The sequence below is a fragment of the Ostrea edulis genome, chromosome 4 (genome assembly GCF_947568905.1).
Source record: "Ostrea edulis chromosome 4, xbOstEdul1.1, whole genome shotgun sequence".
Taxonomy (NCBI): Eukaryota; Metazoa; Mollusca; class Bivalvia; order Ostreida; family Ostreidae; genus Ostrea; species Ostrea edulis.
Genome location: NC_079167.1, coordinates 59,110,956 through 59,134,596, shown reverse-complemented (window position 1 = coordinate 59,134,596; position 23,641 = coordinate 59,110,956). Strand labels below are relative to the sequence as shown.

Sequence of the window (23,641 nt, the reverse complement as noted above, 5' to 3'; positions counted from 1 at the left end):
TTAAATTCATTAGTGATTATGGTTAAAGTTACTTACAAAACTATCATAATAGCACATTTTTGTAACAAAATAAAATTCAAATAAAGAGCTAATATTGCTTTAAGAACCTCTTCCGATGATATTACATACTGTTGTGAACTGGAAATAATACAAGCAGTTGTCATTGAGAATGAACCATCGCCTCTTCCAATTCTTTATTCTTCCACCTACAAAACAATTCAAAATATTTATACCATTGCATAAAACTCCATACCCACTTCCATTGAGAAAATACCTTTGTTGTCTTGAAATCAAACTCCTAATGCATTTTTTCTTATCTTTCTTTATAAATATATGTATAAGAATCAATATCTGACATTTTTAAACAATTTTCTTCAGATTTCAGTATTGCAAGGAAATTAGCAAAACATACAGTTATCACTCACAAATTTACCCACTATAAATTGAAAGTCCATGCACATTCAATGAAAATTATTAACAAAACAGACATTCTTTCTTGTAATACAAATTTGAAAAAAATAAAAATGGATAAACCAGTATTTCACCATGAACATAAAAGACAAAAACATTAGGTGCTTGGATACAATAGCAGAGAATATTCAAATTGTACTGTTGTATAATGCTTTCAGATAATATAAGTATATATATGATATTCAAGTTCTCGGATTAAGTGGAGGAATTTACATGTATATATATACAGAACTACATCTTCTGCCACCACCATTACTAATAGTCCAATAATACAATAGTATACTGTCCCAGGTAATCATACAGATCTGTTAAATGTGTCATACAAAGTCTACACAATACATGGTTCAATTTCTTAAAAAACCAAGTGGTACGTCAACAGGAAACTCAAGGATGTTTTGTAATACTAAAACACTACAAAATTACTTTAATAAGCTAGTACTGTCTTTCCCACATTTAGCATAGATATTTTTTATAGTAAGTTTTTAGTTATAGATATTTTTGATATCTCCAGTATTGTTTTAATGTTTAAATAAGTTAATTCTGATTAGCAGGGATGTACATGCTCAGAATGAGTTACTTAGTGCAACAACTGGTCAAAGGCACCATGGTTTTGGAGCAAAAAAATGAACTTCTACCACCTATATATGTCTCCATGCCAATCTGTACTCTAATACGAATTTCTAGAACTATCAAAAATATCTACACATTTTCTCTCTAAATTTCAGCAGCAACAGTATATCAATTCATTACATAGAACAACTCCCAGGATGTTGATATTAAGTTTTTCCAAGCACCAAAAAGCTTTTGCCACATTTGACCAGGAAAGAATGTCTTTGATATGAAATATAAAACGAAGAGTCAACAAGAACATTGCAGTAATACACCAAACTTACTGATTTTTTTGGCGCCTGTGTAAGTAAATGGGGTAAAACGAGATATACACAAGCACATCACATTGATACCAAATATATAAAAAGAATTTCTCTCAAGAAACATCATAAACTACTAAACTTTCAGACAAAAAAGACCAATACATTTTTGAGAGAGCAGAGAGCAGGCTTAAAAAATAAAGACTTTTACAGCAGGCATGGAAGTTCTTAAGAATTTTCAAGAATTTAGATTTGCAGATTAGTATTTTATATTTGTCAATCTAGCATGCAATCCAAAGGTTGAACTGGGTGAAATTATAGGAGAACCCTGCCATCATTAAACAGAGTCATGTGACTCTTCCCAGAATCCACGTGTGCCCCTGACACTATAAAAACTAGTGTTCTTACCTTGTTTACACAACCAGCCCTCCTTGTCCGGGTTGAAGAAAGTGTGCATTAGATCATTGCCATCGTCCTCAGGAATCTTGAATGGTTCCTTCTTGATGCTCTCATACAAACTCTAAAACAAATGCAAACAATAACGTTCAGTATATTCAGCATAACGTCATATGCGACCCTCGTCAATCAACTTGTTGTAAAAGTAGTGTTAGATACTTTTAAAAACCCGAGTTTTAGGGGCCTAATTCATTTACCCTGGATAATATTTATTTCGAGGTTGACAAATTTCCCGAGTCTTATATCTTTTAGCCACCAGTGCATACAAATAGCGACCGAAATGTAGCGAGGAAAGCGAGTATGAAATCTGCATAAATTTGCAAGTAAATAATGTTTACATGGGATCACTGTCTAAACATTATTTGGTAATGTCATTTCTGTAAACAGCTGTAATTAGTGTTGTTGCTTTTCTAAAATAAACAGTGCAATTATTATTAGAAGTTAGATAGGCCTAAATTATGATACAATTAGGCCTATGTATCATTGACAACTAGGCCTACTGTCACCGGTGCATTTCGAAAAAAATAATAATAATAATAAAAATGATCAAACTTATTGTGAAAATCACAAATATTCACAATACTTTTAAATTATTTTATTCAAGCAATTTTATTAATCATTATTTTTTGTTATCTACACGTTGTTACTTAGGAAGTGGGAGCGCGGCATGCTGTTGTTGTAAACACGTACGAGTTCCTTAAAAAAAAAAATGAAAGCATTATAATTCAATTCAAAGTTGGGAAATATCATATTTTATTATTTATAATTGAAAGTTCAATTATCTTTAAATTTCTTTTTTAAAACTACCAGTTGGTAGACACTGCTAGCAAAGTTCTGCCTATATGTTGTTACAAGGTGAAGGTCAGTTGGTGCGAGTGTGTATTGAATTTGAGAGCAGAACGGAAAGCATATGCCGTAGGCCTATATGTAACAATGTGTAGCTTCGATAGAACCATTTTCTCGCAGTTTATCTACGTCTTTGTCCAAGTGCTTGTTTGAAAAAGTACAGGGACAAATTCTACTAGTTTTTTTATGGTAAAGTCGTTGTGCCGACAAGAAATATTCATGTCTTGTCCCTCATACCTTCCTTCGAAAATTGGAAAAAAAAAACCCAGTCCAAATCCTTTCTACTGACAGTAAGTACACCCTTAAACGGCACAAAACACCCTAATGCAGCGTTATTCACAAGCCGTTAATGTGATAATTGTTTGTTTGTCAATTTAATCTAATCTGTTTATGAAATGTCTTACAACTGTTTTCAAATTTTCTCGCTCGAGGTCGCATATGACGTCAAAGATAATGGCACATAAAATATCGAAGAAAATATGCATATCGCAAGAATTGAATTTCATCGCTATCAAACTCAAAAACTACGCAAACTGTTTCATTAAAAACACATGTAAAGTAGTTTTAGGCATGAAATTAATTAATTTTGCTGAAAAAATTAAAAAGTTTAAAAACATGAGATGTGTCCTTTAATAACATCTTAAAGAGAGAATATAGAACTCACCATGAAAAGTTTTTAACTTTACATAATAGTCAACAACTTTCTCAGATACCCACGGTTATTTACGCTTCGTAAGTGAAATCAACCATGGAGAGAGATATGAAGTGTAATCAGCAGGCGTATCAGACGATGCTTGAGGAGGACAGGATAAAAAATTCGCCGTGAGATGTCTAATATTACATTAGGGCTGTTCCAGAAATGATCAAATGGGGGGGGGGGGGGGGGGGGGGGGGGGGGGGTGTCGGGCGGCAAATGCTATTTTTTTGTGTGGGTGGTCGTATTTTTTCATATTTTAATTGGTCCGTGGTTGGACTGTTAAAATTTTTTTTATTATGGGTAGTGGGTAGTTTCTATTGTTTTATTTTGTGCCACGTGGGTGTTGAGTTTTCAGAATATTTTTATTGTCGCTCTTGTTGTGTTGGTTACAAAACGTCGGAGGGAAAATTGAAAACATGCTTTCGAAATGCTGCTTTCGAAATCGAAAATAACATAGAACTATTCGAGTTGTCGCTCTTTGCAGCGCATAACTTTCCATTAACTCTTCAAATTAGAGGCGCGTTTAGTAGGGTCCCTTTGGACGTGATGGCGGCGAACTCTGTTCTGTAGATTATTACAGTTTACAGTGCATCGATTTTGGGAATATTTTGAAACCAATAGGTATTCCGTTTTCTAATAAAAATAGGCAAACCTTAGTTGATTTATACGAGGGTACCGATGCGTTATATTTATCAGTCGGTGTGATGGTGATATAGAGGCCTCCGGGCGCGGGCTCCATTAGAAGACGAACGATTCGTGGAAAAACATATCCATACCCATTTCATGATAATAGCATCGTTTGGACTCCCAATCTTTCCAACATTCCCGCCATAGATGCCTTTGATTGTTGGTGTGACATCGTTTCTTCAGAACTACTGTGATACAATGTCGCACAGGCATTACCGCGTCATTGACTAGAATGTTTGTCCCGAAAACCTCGCGAGATTTGTACCGTTTTCATTTTTAAAAATATTTTTGTGGTGGGTCTGGTTAGTTTTTTTTTTTTATTAGATGGGTCATTGTAAAATGAGTTTATTAATTTGATGGGTCATGGGGTAATTTTTTTTTTTTTTTTTTATGGGTGCTTGGTATATACAAAAGGTGCCTCCCGACCCCCCCATGTATTTATTTCTGGAATAGCCCTTATAATCACCACCTTCCTTAATAACAACTTGCGGAGGACAGGAAACAGAACTCACCGTGAGAAGTTCTGGTGGTAAATCTCCACCGTCGTTGATCCCTCTGTTCATGGAGATGAACCTCTCCACTGTGGGTTTATCCTTCACACTAGGATTGTGGAGACTAGTGTTCAGCATGATGATCGCAAACGACAACACGTAACAGGTGTCTAGATAAAAAGAAAAGTCGATCTGATAACAATCAACAACATGTAACAGATGTCTAAATAAAAAAAAAAGTCGATCTTACAACAAACAACAACACGTAACAGATGTCTAAATTTAAAAAAGTCGATCTGATAACAAACGACAACACGTAACAGATGTCTAAATTTTAAAAAAGTCGATCTGATAACAAACAGCATGATATTGTATACATTAATTCCACCTTCAAAAAGGTCATACAATTCTAAAATATCTTTCATATAATACTATTTTGTTATCTATATAATGGAGTTTTCAGAGAAGGTACATTTTGAATGTATGACCTTGGAGAGAAAAGTTCTTGTGCTTTTCTATATGTCCTGGTGACACATTAAACATGAGGTAAAGAATTTTACCAAATATACGTATAGTAATTAAGTAAAAAAAAATCTCCAAAATAATTCCATCTTTTCCATATTCATAGCTTTACATTTGCTGACTCCAGATAAAATTCCTTTTAGCATACCTGTGCTTTTAAAATCTGTTGGATTGAGCTCACAGTATCTCTCAGCAAAGCATTCCATCATCCGATCTATCTTCTGAGCTTCTCCTGGTAAACGGAAACTCCATAAAAATTGTCTGAAATTGCAGAGGGATGTTTTATCAGAACTGAAAGTTAGTGGTTTAATAGATAAAACAGTAGATTAAGATCAAAGTTGTGCTTTCAGCTTACATTTCTTAGAATTTTGCAGTTTACTTCATTTCATAATATTTTTTGACATGTTAGTCACCTGATGGTTAATATGCTATCATATCATCATTCACATTCACCATTTCAACCGATTTGGATTGGATGTTAACGGTCACCTGAACAAATTTTTTACTCTTCAGAAATGATTGGGTTACCTGTGTTCTTTTTATACTTCTTCATTTATATAATTTGTACTCGATGATAAATACATTGGTATACCTATTATACACAATTTATAATTTACAATAATTTTTATTCTTTTTTCAGGGAGTAAGTTTTATCATATTACATCATAGCAAAACACAATTTTTATTTAAGTTCTAAATGGGCAAATGGATTTTTAAATTTTCAAAGAGGGTTCATTGCTCATTATAATCATAACAAGAGCAACGCCAACGTGGCATAATACGCCCGTAGATTTTGCTCAAGGAAAACATATTTTAGTGGGATTCATATTTTAGTGAAGTTAGCACTGTCCTCTGTGAGCTAATTCATTATGCTTGTAGAAATGGATATCAAGATATAAAGAGGGATAGCCTTAGAATGTGTTACTTCATAAATATGTTAACGGTTTGGTTTGTATCCTGCCCACAAGGTTTTCCTAATAAGTGATACGACCTTGACCTTTGACCTTGAAAAAGAATAGGCACCTTCCTCTCATCATGATGATCAAATATACCAAGTTATAATAACCTGGAGCTTACGGTTCGGTTTGTATCCTGTCCACAAGGTTTTCCTAAAAAGTGATACTACGACCTTGACCTTGAAAAACAATAGGCATCTTCCTCTCATCATGGTGATCAAATATACCAAGTTATAATATCCTGGAGCTTACGGTTCGGTTTGTATCCTGCCCACAAGGTTTTCCTAATAAGTGATACTACGACCTTGACCTTTGACCTTGAAACACAATAGACACCTTCCTCTCATGATGATGATCAAATATACCAAGTTATAATATCCTGGAGCTTACGGTTCGGTTTGTATCCTGCCCACAAGGTTTTCCTAATAAGTGATACTACGACCTTGACCTTTGACCTTCACAAGCAATAGACACCTTCCTCTCATCATGATGATCAAATATACCAAGTTATAATATCCTGGAGCTTACAGTTCGGTTTGTATCCTGCCCACAAGGTTTTCCTAAAAAGTGATACTACGACCTTGACCTTTGACCTTGAAAAACAATAGGCATCTTTCTCTCATCATGGTGATCAAATATACCAAGTTATAATATCCTGGAGCTTACGGTTCGGTTTGTATCCTGCCCACAAGGTTTTCCTAAAAAGTGATACTACGACCTTGACCTTTGATCTCTGACCTTGAAAAACAATATGCATCTTCCTCTTATCACGGTGATCAAATATACCAAGTTATAATATCCTGAAGCTTACGGTTCGGTTTGTATCCTGTCCACAAGGTTTTCCTAAAAAGTGATACTACGACCTTGAAAAACAATAGGCATCTTCCTCCCATCATGGTGATCAAATGTACCAAGTTGTAAAGTCCTAGGGCTTATGGTTCAGTCTGTATCCTGCCCACAAGGTCTGGACAGACGGACAGACAGACAGACAGACGGACAGCGCCATACCATAATACGTCCCGTCTTCGACGGACGTATAAAAACATTTCGCCTCCATGATTTCCAGAACTAAAGAAGATTTCCTAAGATATAATGCTTATCTAATATATAACAACATAGCTCCATGCTGGGGCATGCAACCTGAACCCCATTAATTTCACAAGTTTGGTACAGGGCTGGGCTCATTGTCATTATAATCATGCCAACAGTTTGACGGCTTGATGTCCATAAGTAAATAAGGAGATTTTCTAAGATATAATGCGTTTTCAATATATGTCCAATTTAACACAACCCTAGGGGCCGAACCCTGAATCAAGGGGTCCTGAATTTCACGGTTTTCGTAAAGGGCTCAATGCTCATTATAATCATATGCCTATAGTTTGACTAACTGTCAAGAAGATTTTTTTAAATATAACAAGAGGTACTGTGAGCAATGCTCACTAAGAATACCCCCCGCTTACCCCAAACTCCCAAAGGGTGATGGTAATAGGTATAAACTACCTCTTTTCTGAGTGTAAAAAACAAATGGCATGACAAACCGAACCATATTGCTACTTCGATGTCCAGTGCGCTTGACCGTTGGACCCCAAAATCGATAGGGAACATCTTCATCCCATGGGTAGTCCATATGTATGATATGGTGACTGTAGGTGGAAAGGATAACGCTTTAGAGCCCGGAAACCATTACAGACGGACGGACAGACAGACGGACAACCCGATTCCAGTATACCCCCCCACAACTTGTTGCGGGGAGTATAATTAAATGAATTATTAACAGATGACCAATTAACTTAGCCCCACACTGTAGCATGAACCCTGAACCCAGGGGTCATAAATTTTACAGTTTTGGTAAAGGGCTTGTTGCTTATTATCCTCATGCATTTAGTTTGACTGCTTGATGTCCAAGAGTAAATAAAAAAAAAAAAAACTTAAGAAAATATTGTGTAACCAAAAAAAAAAAAGTTTAAAACTAGGATTGAAGGTCTGCTGTGACATTTGACTTTGTGAAGACAAAATTCATAGGCGTATTTCTTTTATGGTATAAAACTACCTTCATATCAAATATGAAAGCTCTATGTTGAGAACTTTTCAATTTATCATGTCAAAATAAATAAAGCCACACACTTTTAAGCATGAACCAAGGAAGGTTTTTTACACTTTAAAGCAGGCCACAGACCTGCCTATCTGTATAAATACATGGTGCATTGTTTTTTGCCACAAATATATTTTATCTAAATTAGATAATGTTTAAACAATGTAAAGCATGTGCAAATTTGTGTTAATCTATTCGCAACAAACAGGATCAAAATGAACTTCATCATTAAAACATTTCACCTCTCAAAAACTTATCTATGACAGAGAAAACTGTCGAACCACAAAGATAAATTTTACTTTCAGGAGTTCTTGTTTTGTAACATAAAACCATTAAACCAGGCATGTGATGTGGCCTGGGAGCAGCATGTTAATTTTTTTTTTCCTGTCACTTTGTAGCATTTTCTCTTGATTCAATCTTTTTGGATAAGTCTTGGAAAGGTAACAGTGTAAAAATTAACTTTGCTAGGCATTTCTTTTTTCGCTGTTGTTTCTGCACTGAGGACAATTTCATGTTGATTAATTCGTATTGTTTTGTAATCACATCAAATATATGAATGAATATCAAGTAAAAAAAAAGTCACTTATTTGATAGTGCTAATTCTGTTACAATACACCTGCCATATACAGCAGATTTATGAAGCGTGCCATTGTTAACAAGGGTTTACAAACCAATCAATACTTGGTGAACCAAGTTAAGCTTGGGGCAACTAAATGGTTTTACCAAATCTGTGAGAATGTTTTTATTAGCAAGAGTTTACAGTAGTTGTAACCGTGTCTCTGAAACGCTGGCTGCAATTTTCAATAATACAGGAACTAAATTCGCCAGGACTCCCCTCTATATAAGCACATCTACACAGCAAGTCCTTCTTAACTACATGTACAAAGTTTCATGAAATTCTGTTGAGAGATTTCAGAGGAATTCTCTGCTACTCATTGTGTGAGATATAATAATGCAATCAAGTTGCTCACAAATTCAAATTTTCAAAATTCATAATCAAATCAGTTATGCTATTGAAGGTCTTCAAAACAGCATTAAATACATGATGGATGAGTGGTCTTAGTAATATAATGATCTTAGTTAGCTGATTGACGTGTTGATAGCCAACTATTTTTTCCAAGACAATGAAATCTAATTCAAAACAAAATTAATACATTTATAGGAACAATGATCTTTTCAAAATACCATGCTTTTGACACAGCTGGAATAGTTTCAACTTTCACTAGCCCCTGAAAAATATTCCTCTGTCATTTGACTTACCTCAATGCCTGGACCAAAATCATGTCCGAAAACTCATGTAGATTTACAAACGACTTCAGGACTGATATATTAAATTCATTCCTGAAAAATAAGCCATTATTGTTTTAAATTTTTGTTTATTGGTACAATAACACCCTACATTTTAGTTATGGTAATCAAAATGTGGACATGTTTCTCTATAGAATTAAGAACATGTGTCAAATATGAAATATGTGTTTCTCACATGTCAGAATTTACGTAACTATACCAGTCCGAATAACAAAATTTCCTGTCAACTTTTACCAATCTGAAAGAATTTTTGGTGGTCAAAACCTTTGGATGGGTAAATCTCAGAAACTCTAACTTTAGTAATTGTACTTGTATGTATTGTATTGTGTTATTTCCAGGAAAAGAGATAGTGGTATCTTGTGTAGATTAATATGAGCAATCCTCACATTACAGAACACCCGATCTGTGTAAGCACAACTAAGGTATACATGTGTATGAGTAGAGAAAGACAGAGTATCAAAAAAAAAATATGACAGACCTCCTCATTTGTTTCTTACATCTATTTCTATTCAAGATGTCAAAAAAGCTTTAGTCATGTCACATTCTGGTAAACCATGGACATAAAATCAGATTTTTATCTTTCATTTAGATCACGTTATGCAAGTACAGTGATGGTAATACATCCAAATGATTTTACTAGTGTAGGTAAAAACCAGCCTACTTCCCATATCAATGACCAAGACCTACTGAAGGTCAGACTAGCCATGCATGACTGGACACACCAATGGATATGCATGATGAAATGGATGATGTCATAGATTTACTGCCCGGTGACAAATTCCAGATGACGATGGACAATAAATCCACATAACATGCGTTCAGTTTATTTTTACTATTACTGGGGTGTTCATTCATTAGTTATGATGTACACAAGGACACAGGTCAACCTGCATTGATCATCAAACAAATTTGGTCAGGTGTGGTTTACCAACACACTATCTGTGACAATACCACTGACCAGTGCCATCTTACACCATACTATGTATCTTTCCTGGTCTATTGCAATCATGAAAGAATTTCTACCACCATGCTCAGCACATCAGGCATTGTGGGTCGGTATTTGTGATCACATGTTTTTCTAATTTGAATAAGACATGTACAACTTAAAATATTCTTGGAAAGTTTAAAAACGTTTACCGTTCGCCAAGGTAGTCTCCAATGGCTGTCTTGTTCAGCCCCTCTCCCTGGTACAGAAACTTGGCCACTTCCTCTTTTTCATGAGAAAGAAGCTGGTGGTCAACCAGATATTCGATGCCCTGTAAACAGTAATGGAATACTGAAGAAACACCAGGGAAGAATTTCTTGATATACAAGAACTGACTGCCTAAAGATGGGGCATAGAAATTGTTGAAAATTTTCCATTCTCCATTCTCTATGTCTAAAATTTTCAACATACTACCTTTCATAATAACTAAAAATTGCAAACGCCAATGGTTTCAATATAGAATAATTCATAGAATTTTAGCAACTTCTTTTTTATTCAAAATTAAAAAGGTAAACTCTAAGATATGTACTTTTTGTCACAAAGACGAAGAAACAATAGAACATATACTGTGGGAATGTGATTATGTTCGATCTTCCCGAGATGAATTTGAACTGTACATAGAACTTTCATTTCAATTGGTTTTTAACAAAAAAATCCTTTATTTTAGGTACTTATGATAAAAATAAGGGCAAACAAAATAGTCTTATCCTTTGGTTGAAGTACTATATCTAGACAGCAAGATGTACTGCGAAATCATTGAGCATTCTTTTTGCTTAATCCTACTTAAAAACAAAAATTCTTAATTTTACAAAAATGGTGATAACGAGAAATTTGATGCCCAGTGAGACAGAAGGAATCTAATCTTTTCATCTCTCTCTCACACACACACAAAATGTCTGTATTCTTATGTGGTCTTTGCTAATTGCATTTGTACATGTATTGTGATATATACAGATTGTTTATAAAAAAAAAATTAAAAAGGAAAATTACTTTTAGGCATTTTTACCTTAAACATCAAGGACAAAAAAACCAACACCAATTTAAGTGAATCAAATGTGTATAGGTATCATGTTTCAGAAGAACTTATAAATATGTACTAGTATTTTTTAACAAAGTGTGTTTGACTTTTTGAAAAAATTTGTCAAGAGTGCATAAATGATTAATAGAAAATTTTAAAAAAATGCCAGCTATGGAGTACTTGTACTTTCTTTATGCAAGTATGAATACAAGCAGGCTGTGTTCCAAGTGTAACAGCACACAACACATCCCTTTTCACAATGTATAAATTTTGAAAATTGATAAGATGTCTTCAATCTTAAAAAGGTACTTGAAGAATACAGATGAAGAGCCATGAGACTGTGAATTGTGGAAAATTTGTGACTTGAGGGCCTCCCACTTTCATAATCATGATGTAGAAACACTTCAACCTCTAAGATGTCTCTAGTGGCAGGATAATAGGTGGCTTATGTAATCTGAATATTTCAAATACACAATCCATTTACAAATGTTACTATTAACATGTATTCTGTAAACCAGACATGTTCAGTTTTTTTGTACTTACAAAGCAGGAAGATACAAATTTAAGTTTGTTTATTCAAATTTACCCCATTGAAAACAATTTACTTACTTTATAATCTCTTCCTTGTTTGTTTTGATGAGTAACATATATATCCAAAGTAGGGCGAGAGAAAGTGAGAGAGAGAGAAAGCAAGAATGCACTCAGCTGTTGAGTTCTTGCATAGTTTGAACACAAGTAGGAGAATATGAACTCACTTCTCAGCAAATGACCAGATGAGAATCCTAAAAGGTGCATATGAGATAAACCATGAAAGTACAATTCAAGAAACGAAAACTGTTTCTCATCACCATGTTGTATTTTATTATTTTATGAAGGTGTTTACACTTGGAAAAGCTTTCAACCACAAGACTGGTGAAGATAATCTTGCGTACAATTTCAGGATTCAAAAACTTTAACCATTTCTCTCTGTATCTATGAATCCATGCTAAAGGAGGGAACATGACCTGCCATCAGGTATATTCATTGTGTAGTTAATTCAATAATGCTCTGGCATGGCTCCAATTCTACCACATTCTCTCAATGGATAGATCATAATATGTTAACTAAAACAATCTAACATTGAAGTCAAAAGAGGACTATCTGTAAAAAGTGTTTTATGGTGAATTAAATTTTTTGATTTATAATAAATTTATTTGCAATAGTGAAAGGGATTGGGCTAAAAACATTTGTGGCAACTGGCAAATTCCTATCATAGTATTGAGCAAATAAAAAAATATCAAATCTAGTTTTAATTAGCCTGTTCCCAATATCCTAATACTGATGATATGCACTACCTAGTTTAGTACCTACCACAAAAATCGAAATGTCAATTGCTTCCTCAATTTGTAATTATTTTCTGGTGACTCTTGCCCGTGTTTGTATGTAACAATATCCTGGAGAAGGATACAGTTTGTCTAGTCTTTGATAACATCTTCATTTTTTTTTTTTTTGTTGTTGAATATTTTGCAATTGTAATTTTTGCAGATTTTTCTTATCTGCAAAACTCCGCAAAAATGGATAAACACAGAAAATACATAATAATTTTTCTGACAAGTCTTGCAATAATTTTTAAGGATGACACATTTTCCGTTGTATGGGTAATAAATTCACATAGAGGAATGTGAAGATGATGAGGGGATAGGAAAGAAGACATTGGAGTATGGTCACTTCATTTCATGTACAGTAGAAAACATTATTGTTCTACCTTCTTTGGATCCATGTTGAATTTCTTCTTCCCTATGGACATCTGTTTATTCTTGGGATTGTTCTTGCTACAATAAGAGAAACAATTTGCATTATTAAAAGTTTGGGGGAGGAAAGTTAAACATGTGTACGTTTTCTCCAATTTTTTTTTTTACAATTCAGAACTAATATATATGTCATCATGAAACATGTCGGCTGCTGAAGGGTCTTGGCCTTGAAATCGCTCATTTCCATTCTTAATACACAAAGCAAAATGTTACTCATCTGCTGCAGTTTGTTTGAAAAACAAGTTCTGCATCTGACAGATGGTGGGGATGATGTCATGGCCTGATTACAATCAAACTATACAATCTCAAATGCCATTTTCTTGGTGGAAGTTCTAGCATTTACATTCTGAACTTATTAATATTTCTTACAAAGACCAGGCATTTATTGCCCTGATAGGAAGGTTTTTAAAACTAGTTTCTCCCTTTCTCTTCCTTTCTGATAAAATCTCACCTTTCATCTGAGACCTCAATGGTCTCCATTTCACTGGAGACTTCTGCTATTTCATCTTTCAGTTCCTGAAAATGAATCAGAACAAAACTTCTCTAATTTTGTAAATTGAGTTCTTAACTTTTAGTACAGATTGTGTATTAAATAACATGATGCAAAATGGTACTTGTTATCCAATAGTATTCTTTGTAGACAAGTGGACAAGCAAAGCCTAAATACATGGACATTGGCTATGCCTGTCCATTTTTCTAAAGAGAATAATCCAACAAAGTATTGGATAAGAAACATGCTCCATTTTGAATACATGATAATAGGACTCCGACATGATGTTAATTGAATTGGGATGATGCAGTTGTTCACACAGTTCTGTAACTGTTTTACATAATAGTTCAGTTTCAAACTTTCACACAAGTAATCTGACAAAAATTTCCAACTCATAATAGTTGTTTTTATCTACAGAAAATTTAATATACCTTAATCATCTTAAAGTAAAGCATTAAAAGGATCAGTTTTTATAAAAATATTCAATTTGAGTCATTATTTCTCTCTTATTTCAGTAACCTGCAAAGCATCCTCTAGCTATCGCTTAATGGTGCTTAAAAAATCGTCATAAAGATAAAAGTGTAGCACTGAAATACCTGTACTGAAGTTATCATGAAAAAAATAAGTACCTTGAGTAAATTTCCCCAACTTAACAAGGTCCTGTCACAAACAATACCAGCATCCGTAAGCATCATTTTCAAAATTTTATATTTTTTGCTAAATCATTTTAAACACAATCTATGGTGATATATAGAGCTCCATGAATGATCACATTTTTAGGACTCTTTGAAATACTCCTTCAATCCATAAAAGTCACACACTATTTTTCTATACTATTACATTCATACACTGGAAAGATCTACATGTGTTATTACACACACGGAAAACAAATCCACTTCATTAGCAATAGTGTCAGTAATCAAATTCACTAATCCTTCCGATCTTTTACTAAATCATTGATGATTTTTTTCACCATTTCATAAAAAAAATAAATCCTGTTCACTGAGATTTAACAAACTTATTTAGGAAATAATCAATTCACACACATCAGGAAATACAATGCTTTTGTCTCTTAATATAATCATTGGAGACAACAGAACAGATGATTAATGCTTATCACAATCGTCAATCGCCAATATGACCCCCAAACAACTGCCGACACCATGGATATTATTGGCCATTCCCTGTGGGACTGCATTATGAACCATCACATGTGTCAGTCCTGTGGGCATGGGAATAATTGTGTCCAAAGCATGCAGGAATGATATAAATAGTTAGAGATTTTTTAATAGGAAAAAGACTCTTTTGACTCTAGATGACTCATTTCATTCTTCATCATGCATCTTCACGTCTTGGGTGACAAATTGGTTTTTTTCTCTGGATCTGAATGAGACAGATCCAAATTCTTTGTATGGAATAATGCACTAAATAAATTACATATTTGTTATAAACAGAATTATATATTTATATATTGCCCTATTTCACCAGCACTATGAGAATTGGTGGGATAAAGCATTTATCAAAAGCTCTTTATGAGATAAAGGGAGCAATTTTATTATAGACATACCAGGGACACAAAAGTTTGTTTGGATTTAAGTAATTGTATTTAGCCACCCACTTGGGAATAAGAAGAAGTGTGTTTGTTACAACTATTATTAGGTGTATTGTTCTTGCTCCTCATGTTGAGGTAATTGTCTGAGTAATGTATCAATAAACTGTAAATATACATTCATACAATGAACTGGAATTGTCAGTTTCTTGATACCACTCTTTATCACTGGCTCTTGCTGTGGCAGACAGTTCTGACTCTGGTCAGGTCAGAATTCTTCTACATGCCATGACATGAACTAGACACAGAACCTTATAGTTTGTCTTATCCAATAGCCAAATTGTAAAGAGGGGATCAACCTTATGACCTATCATGACACATCTAAACACCATGCCACACAACTCATTTTCATTACATACCATAAAAAATATGAAATATGATAACAATAATAAAAAAATGGATTTTATCACCCTTATTTCATTTTCATCTCATACCAGAGATGAGTTCAAAACTGGGAAAATTTACATTTACTCTCTCTCTCATCTTCCCAAACAGATCAGAAACCCTTGACTTGGGAAGATGTCTCTGATTGGTTCATACTAACGTTAATGAGGCCATTCAGAGAGCCTGGTTTCTAACCCCGAGAAACTCTGCCTGTTCGGTCAAGGGTTTATATGGAGCGGAGCGGATCAGATACCCTTGACTTGGGAAAATGTCTCTCTCTCTGTGCAGCAAAATATGACTGCAAATTTTTTGATGGGACAAAATCATATTTCACTGCCTGTGAGTGAAAAGACCATCAGATGAAAACTTCCCTATACACAGTAGAAAAATATTTTTGGTGTACACTATACGTGGTATAAAATAAAGCAATTTCACAATCAAGATAGTGCTTATAAGGAAAAGAGTTCTTCAAGAGTAAATAATGGTATTGTTTATAAGTAAAATTTTATGTACATATACCAATAATGCATGCTGGTTACAGAACAATACTGGCCACTCTCTAAGTAATCCCTCTTCTACTTTAATCATCATTAATGTCAAAACAAAGCATGCAACCAGCTGATATAACTTAGAACCGAACAATTTCTATCCCCTTTTGTTTCTCTTTAAATACTGAACAGCACTGTACATTTTGACCTTGAAGTTTATCTGGACCCTGTCTAATCTTATAGCCTGTCAGCTTCTGTAGACGGTGTAATCAGCTGGCTGGTACTTCAAAACCCCACACACCATTAATTCCCTTGGTTCTAATTATGCTTACTAGATAAAAAAGCAACTTCAGAACTGCTGAACCTGGACAGAGCAACATGATGCAATATCTATTCTCTTTGAGTGGTTTTCACAATGCTAGGGCATCTGAACTTATTTTTCTAATATGGTAAAAATGTTCATATGTAATTTTCAATTTCTGTAGAAAAAGTATGGGTTAGGAAGAAGTTAAGTGTTTCCAAAAGGGATCGCTTTTGCTCCAGATGCAAATAAATTTTCCTTACAAAAACAATCTGATAATCATAATATCAAGATGCACAAATCTCAGCATGTTAGAAAAGAGGAGGAAAACAGAAATATAAATCATGCACACACCACACACAGGGAAATCTAAAGGAAAATGAAAACCAAACATTGAACGTACCTGAATTTCCTCCAGGAGCTTTTGTTTTCTCTCTCGAATGGTTTCCAGAAGCTGTTGTTCTTCAGGTGTCAGATCTGTAACAACAAACATCCAGGAAGAATTAGAGGTAATTATATGGCAGCCAAACACAGATCCACTGACCGCTAAAAAGGTCTATACTTTTCAGCTTCCTGCTGACTCCTCCAATTGAAGATCAAATCCAGTTACATCAATGATGAACACATGTATCCTACACACCAATACACTAGCTTCTATCCTCTTTTTACGACTTTGCTTGGAGTTTGCAACCAAAGTGCAAGTGTGTATTTAAAAACTTAAGATACAAAAATACACTCTGACCAATGCACTCCAATGATAAGTTTCTTAGGAGGAAAACATCCATTAATTACTTGCAAACATGAATATACATATATCTTGGAGCTGTAAAGTTTTTCCCCATTCATTAGAAATCCAACACTTTAGGTTTTCCTGACAGTTAGAAGATGAACATGTTGAGACAACGTGAGAAATCTGCACCAAGTGGTTCAGAATTAAACTGGCATATAACTGACAACCTATTGCTTTTCCCTCAACAATCTATGAGAAATCTAGCATATGTTGAATTCACCAAAACAACATCCCAGTCTTTATCAGTTATATTGTGTGCTTCTGTTTCCTTCAACCACCAATGTATTGTTCAAGCCAACAGTGAGCTTCTTAAGACTTAAATTTAGCTTGAGTGTAATTTGGGACCTTCACCAAGATATCAATTCTATTTTTAAAACCAAATCAAATGATATTTTTCCTAACCTTAGCAAATTTTTGCATTTCTCTGCTACACAGTACTGGTATATCTAAATTTGACGGGTTTTTAGAAAATGTTCTTACTAGTATAAAAATTTGTTGCAATGATGATATATTGTACCAAAGGTGTATGATAGTGAATGTACATTTACCTACAGGATGACAAATAGGCACCAACTATATTTACTATGGATTGTGCCGAATTCAAAGGTCAACTGTTTTACATGTATTGTATTTCTACTTCATGTTTTGCTTCATAGCTTGGCAAGGCCAGCAACAGTCTTTGACAATATTGATAAACTAAACAGTACTAACTACTAAGCCTATCACTTATTAAGGAACCATCAGACACAGTTTCTTAGAATAGGTGAACATCAAGTTTTCAAATGTACAATAATTCTACAGAGTAGAGACACACCTCTCTTTATTGTTGAGAATTTTTTTTGCTCAATATTATGTACAAATATCACCAACTTGAGGTGAAGTGCAACAAAATGTTTGACCTAAGCATGGTGTTAAAAGCCATGGCAATGAGGGTTCTTTATCATGCCAATGCTTACTGAGACACAGGACCTTCATTTTTAAGGTCAAATGATCTTCATTTCTAGACACTAGGCACCATGTTAAATTTCTTAGGTTCAACATGGCACTGGGATTGAAAATCATATTATGAAGCTAACAACCTAACCAAAAGACTACTGCAACCGGTCACCTACATTTAATTGACAGCTGACTGTTTATGTATGTCATCTGTATATGCATCTCTAATGTATGTGATTTACTTACAGGCATTTTTAATGTTCACATAATAATTCAATATGGTTCACCACAGCATTGATACTTTTATGCGATACAACCCACACTGTTTACAACTTGATGTACTATATTGGTACAAAAACGTGCAACATAGCACATGAAACAAAAGATGAAATAATTTGCCAATATATGCATAGTTATTTTATACGAAAAGATGAATTCTTATGCTTTATTGTTATTACTTAATTTATTATACAATATGGATAATTCATATAGCATTAAAATCAAGGTACTGAAATACTGAGAAATGCTAGGTTTGGTCTGAAAGTAAATACAATACAATTTTTAATGTCAAATTTCTGCATGGTATTATTGTTGAGTTAAAGAAAGGTATTATAGTTTCCTCATCTTCTTCAAACATTTACACTTTCAAAATTTCCTGTTTACCAGTTTATATTTTTCTTAGCAATAATAAGTCCAAACATCATACATGGAAAGTTCCTACGTTCAATACTATATAAAAATGCCAAAAATATCTAAGAAGGAAATGTGTTGAAGGAAAATATTGTTTCCTTTAAATGTGATCAAATTAAATTTTGTGTCTTGTTGAAATTAATGTTATAAATATAGACCATTATTACAATTACTAATAAAGCTAGTACCAATTGCAATACTAGATCTTGATGATGGTCTCTTGTCCAAGGCCACTACTCCTACTTGTCCAACTCAGAAAATTAGGTACATACTTAGATGCCCACACTGATGGCATACACAGCACAACCAGTAGTTTTCACATTTATACTCTGCAGTACACTTTCATAAAATCGAATATGTGTATAATACACAAAATTTTGGAGTATTTCTAGGAGAACATTTGAATTGATGATTATCATGGCAACTGAGATATAGCTAAGCAAAAGTTCATACCTGATTTTTTTTTAATAAAATAAAACTTTGTTGTATCAGTAATTTCAATTCTAGATGTTCTAGATCTTCAATTCTTTTGAATTAAGTTCCACAGTGTTTCTTTTGAATGTGTAGCTCAAAAATGCTAGACTGATGCCATATAACTTTTGAAATTTCTGTTGGTCTTGGAAATGTTTGACACTGCTAATGAGATCAGACTAGTTAGTTTTTCTGAACACAACTTCTACAAAATACTCCAATTTTTTGCTCCCTACAACCCCCTTTGTACTGGGGACTAAATCACCCATATTTGAAATATTTAAAATGATCAACTAATAATTGTATATTCTGGTAAACACAGAGCTGACTATTAGGTACAAGCACACTGAAATTGCATACTACCCTAAACTTCATGAGATATAAATAGGCAATTCTACATCTCTTTATAGATATCTGGGACATTTCTCAACAGACTAAATGTATATTTATTTGTCACATTTCACATGTATACAATTCACTTGCATTGTATCTGGTACAGGAGTATACATGTATTACCTTGGTTATTTTAGAGCTAGCAATATTCTGATAGTTCCTGGTTGTTTGCAAGTAAAAATGTAAAGTCAGCTCTTATGTATTACAGTAAGTTGTATATAAATAGACATTATTGTAGTAAAGAAGGGGAGAAAAATCTTTCAAACATTCAGGTATTGAACTCAGGATCATTGTATTACTACCACCATCACCACGGAGCTACCCAGGCTGATATACAAAGTACAAAGTATTACTACATACCTATTTTGGATATCATAGAAGAACTCATCATATCAATAAAATGTTAAAAAAGTTTTAAAGAAAATGTCAAAAACATTGCGTATGTCCTTAAAATGTATGTTATTTAACTTGTATAATGATTTGATCATGTATTTACTGTATGATTCTGTACTTATACTTTTTCTATCTGAAATTTGGTATAATCAGAGCTCATGTACTATTTGACATAATCCTGATAAATTAATTGATTTGGCACTTTGAAATTTCTATGTGGAAATTCTTTATTCACCATTCAAGGGCCTAAGGAGAACATAAATGACAATTAAACATGTATATTTATGAATAACTACAACTAACACTGTCATATAAGTGCCCATTTAATATAAAATATTAAAATACAAACCAGCTTAGTATAACTTATGTCTAAGCCATTTATGCACTTGATATGAGATGTGTGATAATAGATATTTAGAGATTTAGTTATTCTATACACTTGATATGAGATGATAATGAATATTTAGAGGGATTTAGTATTCTATACACTTGATATGAGATGTATGATATTATGATAGATATTTGGAGATTTATTACAGTCATAAATTAGCATTCTTGCTTCACTGACAAAGGTGCTTAGATATGAATCCCGCTTAAATAAGTCCACATACATGTTACACCAGCATTATAATAATCTAAAAACAAGATGTGTTTGTGAAACACAAATGCCCCCGATAATGGCCAATTCCGAAGATAGCCAAGGTCACAAGGGCAAATATCTTCGTACCAGTAGAAAGATCTTGTCAGAAGAAATGCTCATGTACAATATGAAAACTCTAATATTTACCATTTAGAAGTTATGACCAATGTAAAAAAAAATAAATTAAAAGTAGGTCAAATGTCAAGGTCAAAAGGTTCAATACCAACAGAAAGGTCTTGTAACAAGGAATACTCATGTGAAATATCAAAGCTCTATTACTTACTGTTCAAAAGTTATTAGCAAGGTTAAAGTTTCAGACAGAATGACAGACAGGACAAAAACAATATGCCCCCCCCCCCCCCCCCCCCCCCCCCCCCCGATCTTCGATCTCGGGGACATAATATCTAATTGAAATTCTGTTCTTTAATCTTTATAGATAATAATATGAATAATTACATTATTACTTGATTGACCTGATACATAGACTGCAAGGAAAATTTAATGCTTTAATGTCTGATAGATGGAAAGACATTTAATATTAACATTTTCTTTTGATAGAAATTAGCATAATCACCACCCATTTCTGCCACTGATAGCCAATCAATCCAGTACATGTAGTTGTTAGAGATAATTTTCAATCATTTAATAATAATGCTCTCTCTACATTCATAATTTGAACATTGCATGCAATGATGTAATTTACTCCAGGGGCATCATTATTACATTCATCATTGGCTGTCAGTCTGTCCATGGTATTTTGAAGTAAAAATTCACACCACTGTCAGAACAGATCATTTTATGATTGGACAAGCAATGACTAGTCCCAAACTACGTCATCACATCAGACATGTTACTGACCTGATCATTAATCAATCTAAACAATTAACATCCAATGATTTTTAAGATGAGCTAAATTCTGTTCCTAAAAATTTATTTTCCTGTACATTACATTCACCTTTGTACAGATCCATTGGTGAAATCAGTAATATGATATACTGGATGCTGATGAGTGCACAGAGGTTGTCAAGGTACATGGAAACACTGGCCAGGAACAGATGCATGTTGTATGTCATCATGTCAATTTGGAATTTCCCATGATGATCAAGAATATTCTATCACATCCAAGAGTTTTACTACACATTATACTAGTTGTGGTATCACAATCAAAATAATTTTCCTGCAGTACTTTATGAGAACACCACTTTGGACATACAAGTTCTATGTTTAATTTTAATTTCTTACATCTACCTTTTCAGTAAGAAAATGTGCCATTATACATGTATTGATCAATATTTGCTAGCAGATGCCTTAATTATTACAGACTTTCAAAAGTACACCTAAAATTGTAGACTTTGTGATAAGCTCAAGTCCAATCCAATCAAATTCAGATATCCAGTCTGCTGATCAGATATGCTGGCATACTTGCTACAAATGACATTAAATTGGGGGGTCATATTCTGGTGACCTGAGACAATGAATAAGCATTACATTGATTTAGCCAATCACAGCATGACCAACTTTAAAAGTTGAGACAGTTTCAAACCTACATTTTTCACAGTATATCAATAAAATGTTGCAGACTAAAAACAAATTCAATAGGACATATTTGTACAAGTACACCATTGTGAGTGACATCAGTGTGCTCTAGGAAAAGTGCAGCAAAAGCTAATGCTATGTTGTAGCTAGAATGTTCTTGCTTGTCAAACATATGCATCATGTAGCGCAATCTAATAATGAATTTCAATAATTTCTACATTAAGTAATATCCAAGGACATCGCATTGAAGGTTACATTCTGATGACCCGTGACAATGAATAATCATGAGACTGATTTAGCCAATCACACCCAACTTCCAAAGTTGAGAGTTTAAACCTGTGTTTACTTTTTGTTTACACATGTATACATTTTGAATGATGTAATGTTTTTATGTTATATTTATAAAATGTTGCAGATGGTAACGTATATTGAATGTGACACATTTACACACCATTCTGACTGGTGCTGGTGCAGAAAAATAAGAGATTTCCCCATTGACAATGCAGGTCCATTTGTGATCCATGAGTTGTGTATGTGTGTTGTGTTTCACTTTTAGTCCATGTGGTAGCTAGCCAGTAGCACTAAGTGGATCAACATAAAATGTTTGACAAGAAATTCCCTTCTTAATTTAAGTATCATACTGCCACAACACATTCCCTTCCTGATTGGTGTCCATTTAAAAAAAAAAAAAAAAAAGGACCTTTACTTTCTGTACATTTTTATAAGCTCTATCTTTCGTTACGCCTTAGGATGTTATGACAAAAGCAAAGTTCAAAATGGGCTGCTATCAAGATTGTAGCAGGCTGTTATCCCTAAGGAGGTCCAACCTAGAAGTTTGTTCAACTTCACAGCAACAACAAAATTATGTATTCTTAAATAAATAAGACATGTGTATTGTAGAGAAGTATTCATGAATGATATATAATTTACAATATTGAACATTGCATGTAGTTAACATGGAGGACATGCCCTCTCTCCGAGTCTCTCTTCCATTAATTTTTTTTTGCATAATCCTTCAAGTACAATGATTATAATTATCTGGTCTATCCATATAATATTTATCTAAGTTTTCCAAACTTGATTGAATTTTTTTTCAAAAAGATAAGTCATACATTAAATTATATTTACCATTTAAAAAGGTATATGTGCCGTATTATACAGTATGTTGTTTGATGTTATAAACTAAACCAAAGTTTTGTCAGTATGATAAACTATGAAAATTAATACGATTTGACAAGTTCGACAAATTCTATATGAGTATTAAAAGAGTACTGGTCTACTGATTGTAAGGAGAAAATTATGATTTTCTTGTGCATGCATATTTATGAAGGA

General features: G+C 33.7%; 1 protein-coding gene and 1 long non-coding RNA gene across 6 annotated transcripts in view; one reads left to right on the top strand and one right to left on the bottom strand.

Annotated features, from left to right (window-relative positions):
* LOC125667968 (cytohesin-1-like) overlaps positions 1–23,641 on the bottom strand; it is a 30,954-nt gene that overhangs the window by 5,023 nt on the left and 2,290 nt on the right. Inside the window, exons 1-11 of one of the 5 annotated variants that reach the window (XM_048901683.2) lie at positions 17,023–17,529; positions 14,308–16,937; positions 13,640–13,704; positions 13,143–13,209; positions 10,533–10,651; positions 9,348–9,428; positions 5,188–5,300; positions 4,539–4,687; positions 1,749–1,860; positions 1,365–1,379; positions 130–206 (exon numbers count right to left, since the gene is read on the bottom strand). In XM_048901683.2, the coding sequence (XP_048757640.2) occupies positions 130–206; positions 1,365–1,379; positions 1,749–1,860; positions 4,539–4,687; positions 5,188–5,300; positions 9,348–9,428; positions 10,533–10,651; positions 13,143–13,209; positions 13,640–13,704; positions 14,308–14,373 (864 nt within the window). In that variant the 5' untranslated portion in view covers positions 14,374–16,937; positions 17,023–17,529. Of the gene's footprint in view, positions 1–129; positions 207–1,364; positions 1,380–1,748; positions 1,861–4,538; positions 4,688–5,187; positions 5,301–9,347; positions 9,429–10,532; positions 10,652–13,142; positions 13,210–13,639; positions 13,705–14,307; positions 16,938–17,022; positions 17,530–23,641 lie in introns of those variants that run through there. The other 4 variants (XM_048901684.2, XM_048901680.2, XM_056163198.1 and 1 more) reach the window with 4 other exon arrangements.
* Positions 9,716–10,211, top strand: LOC125667978 (uncharacterized). Its single transcript, XR_007367384.2, has 2 exons — positions 9,716–9,817; positions 9,985–10,211. It is a non-coding gene; the product is annotated as an uncharacterized LOC125667978 (long non-coding RNA).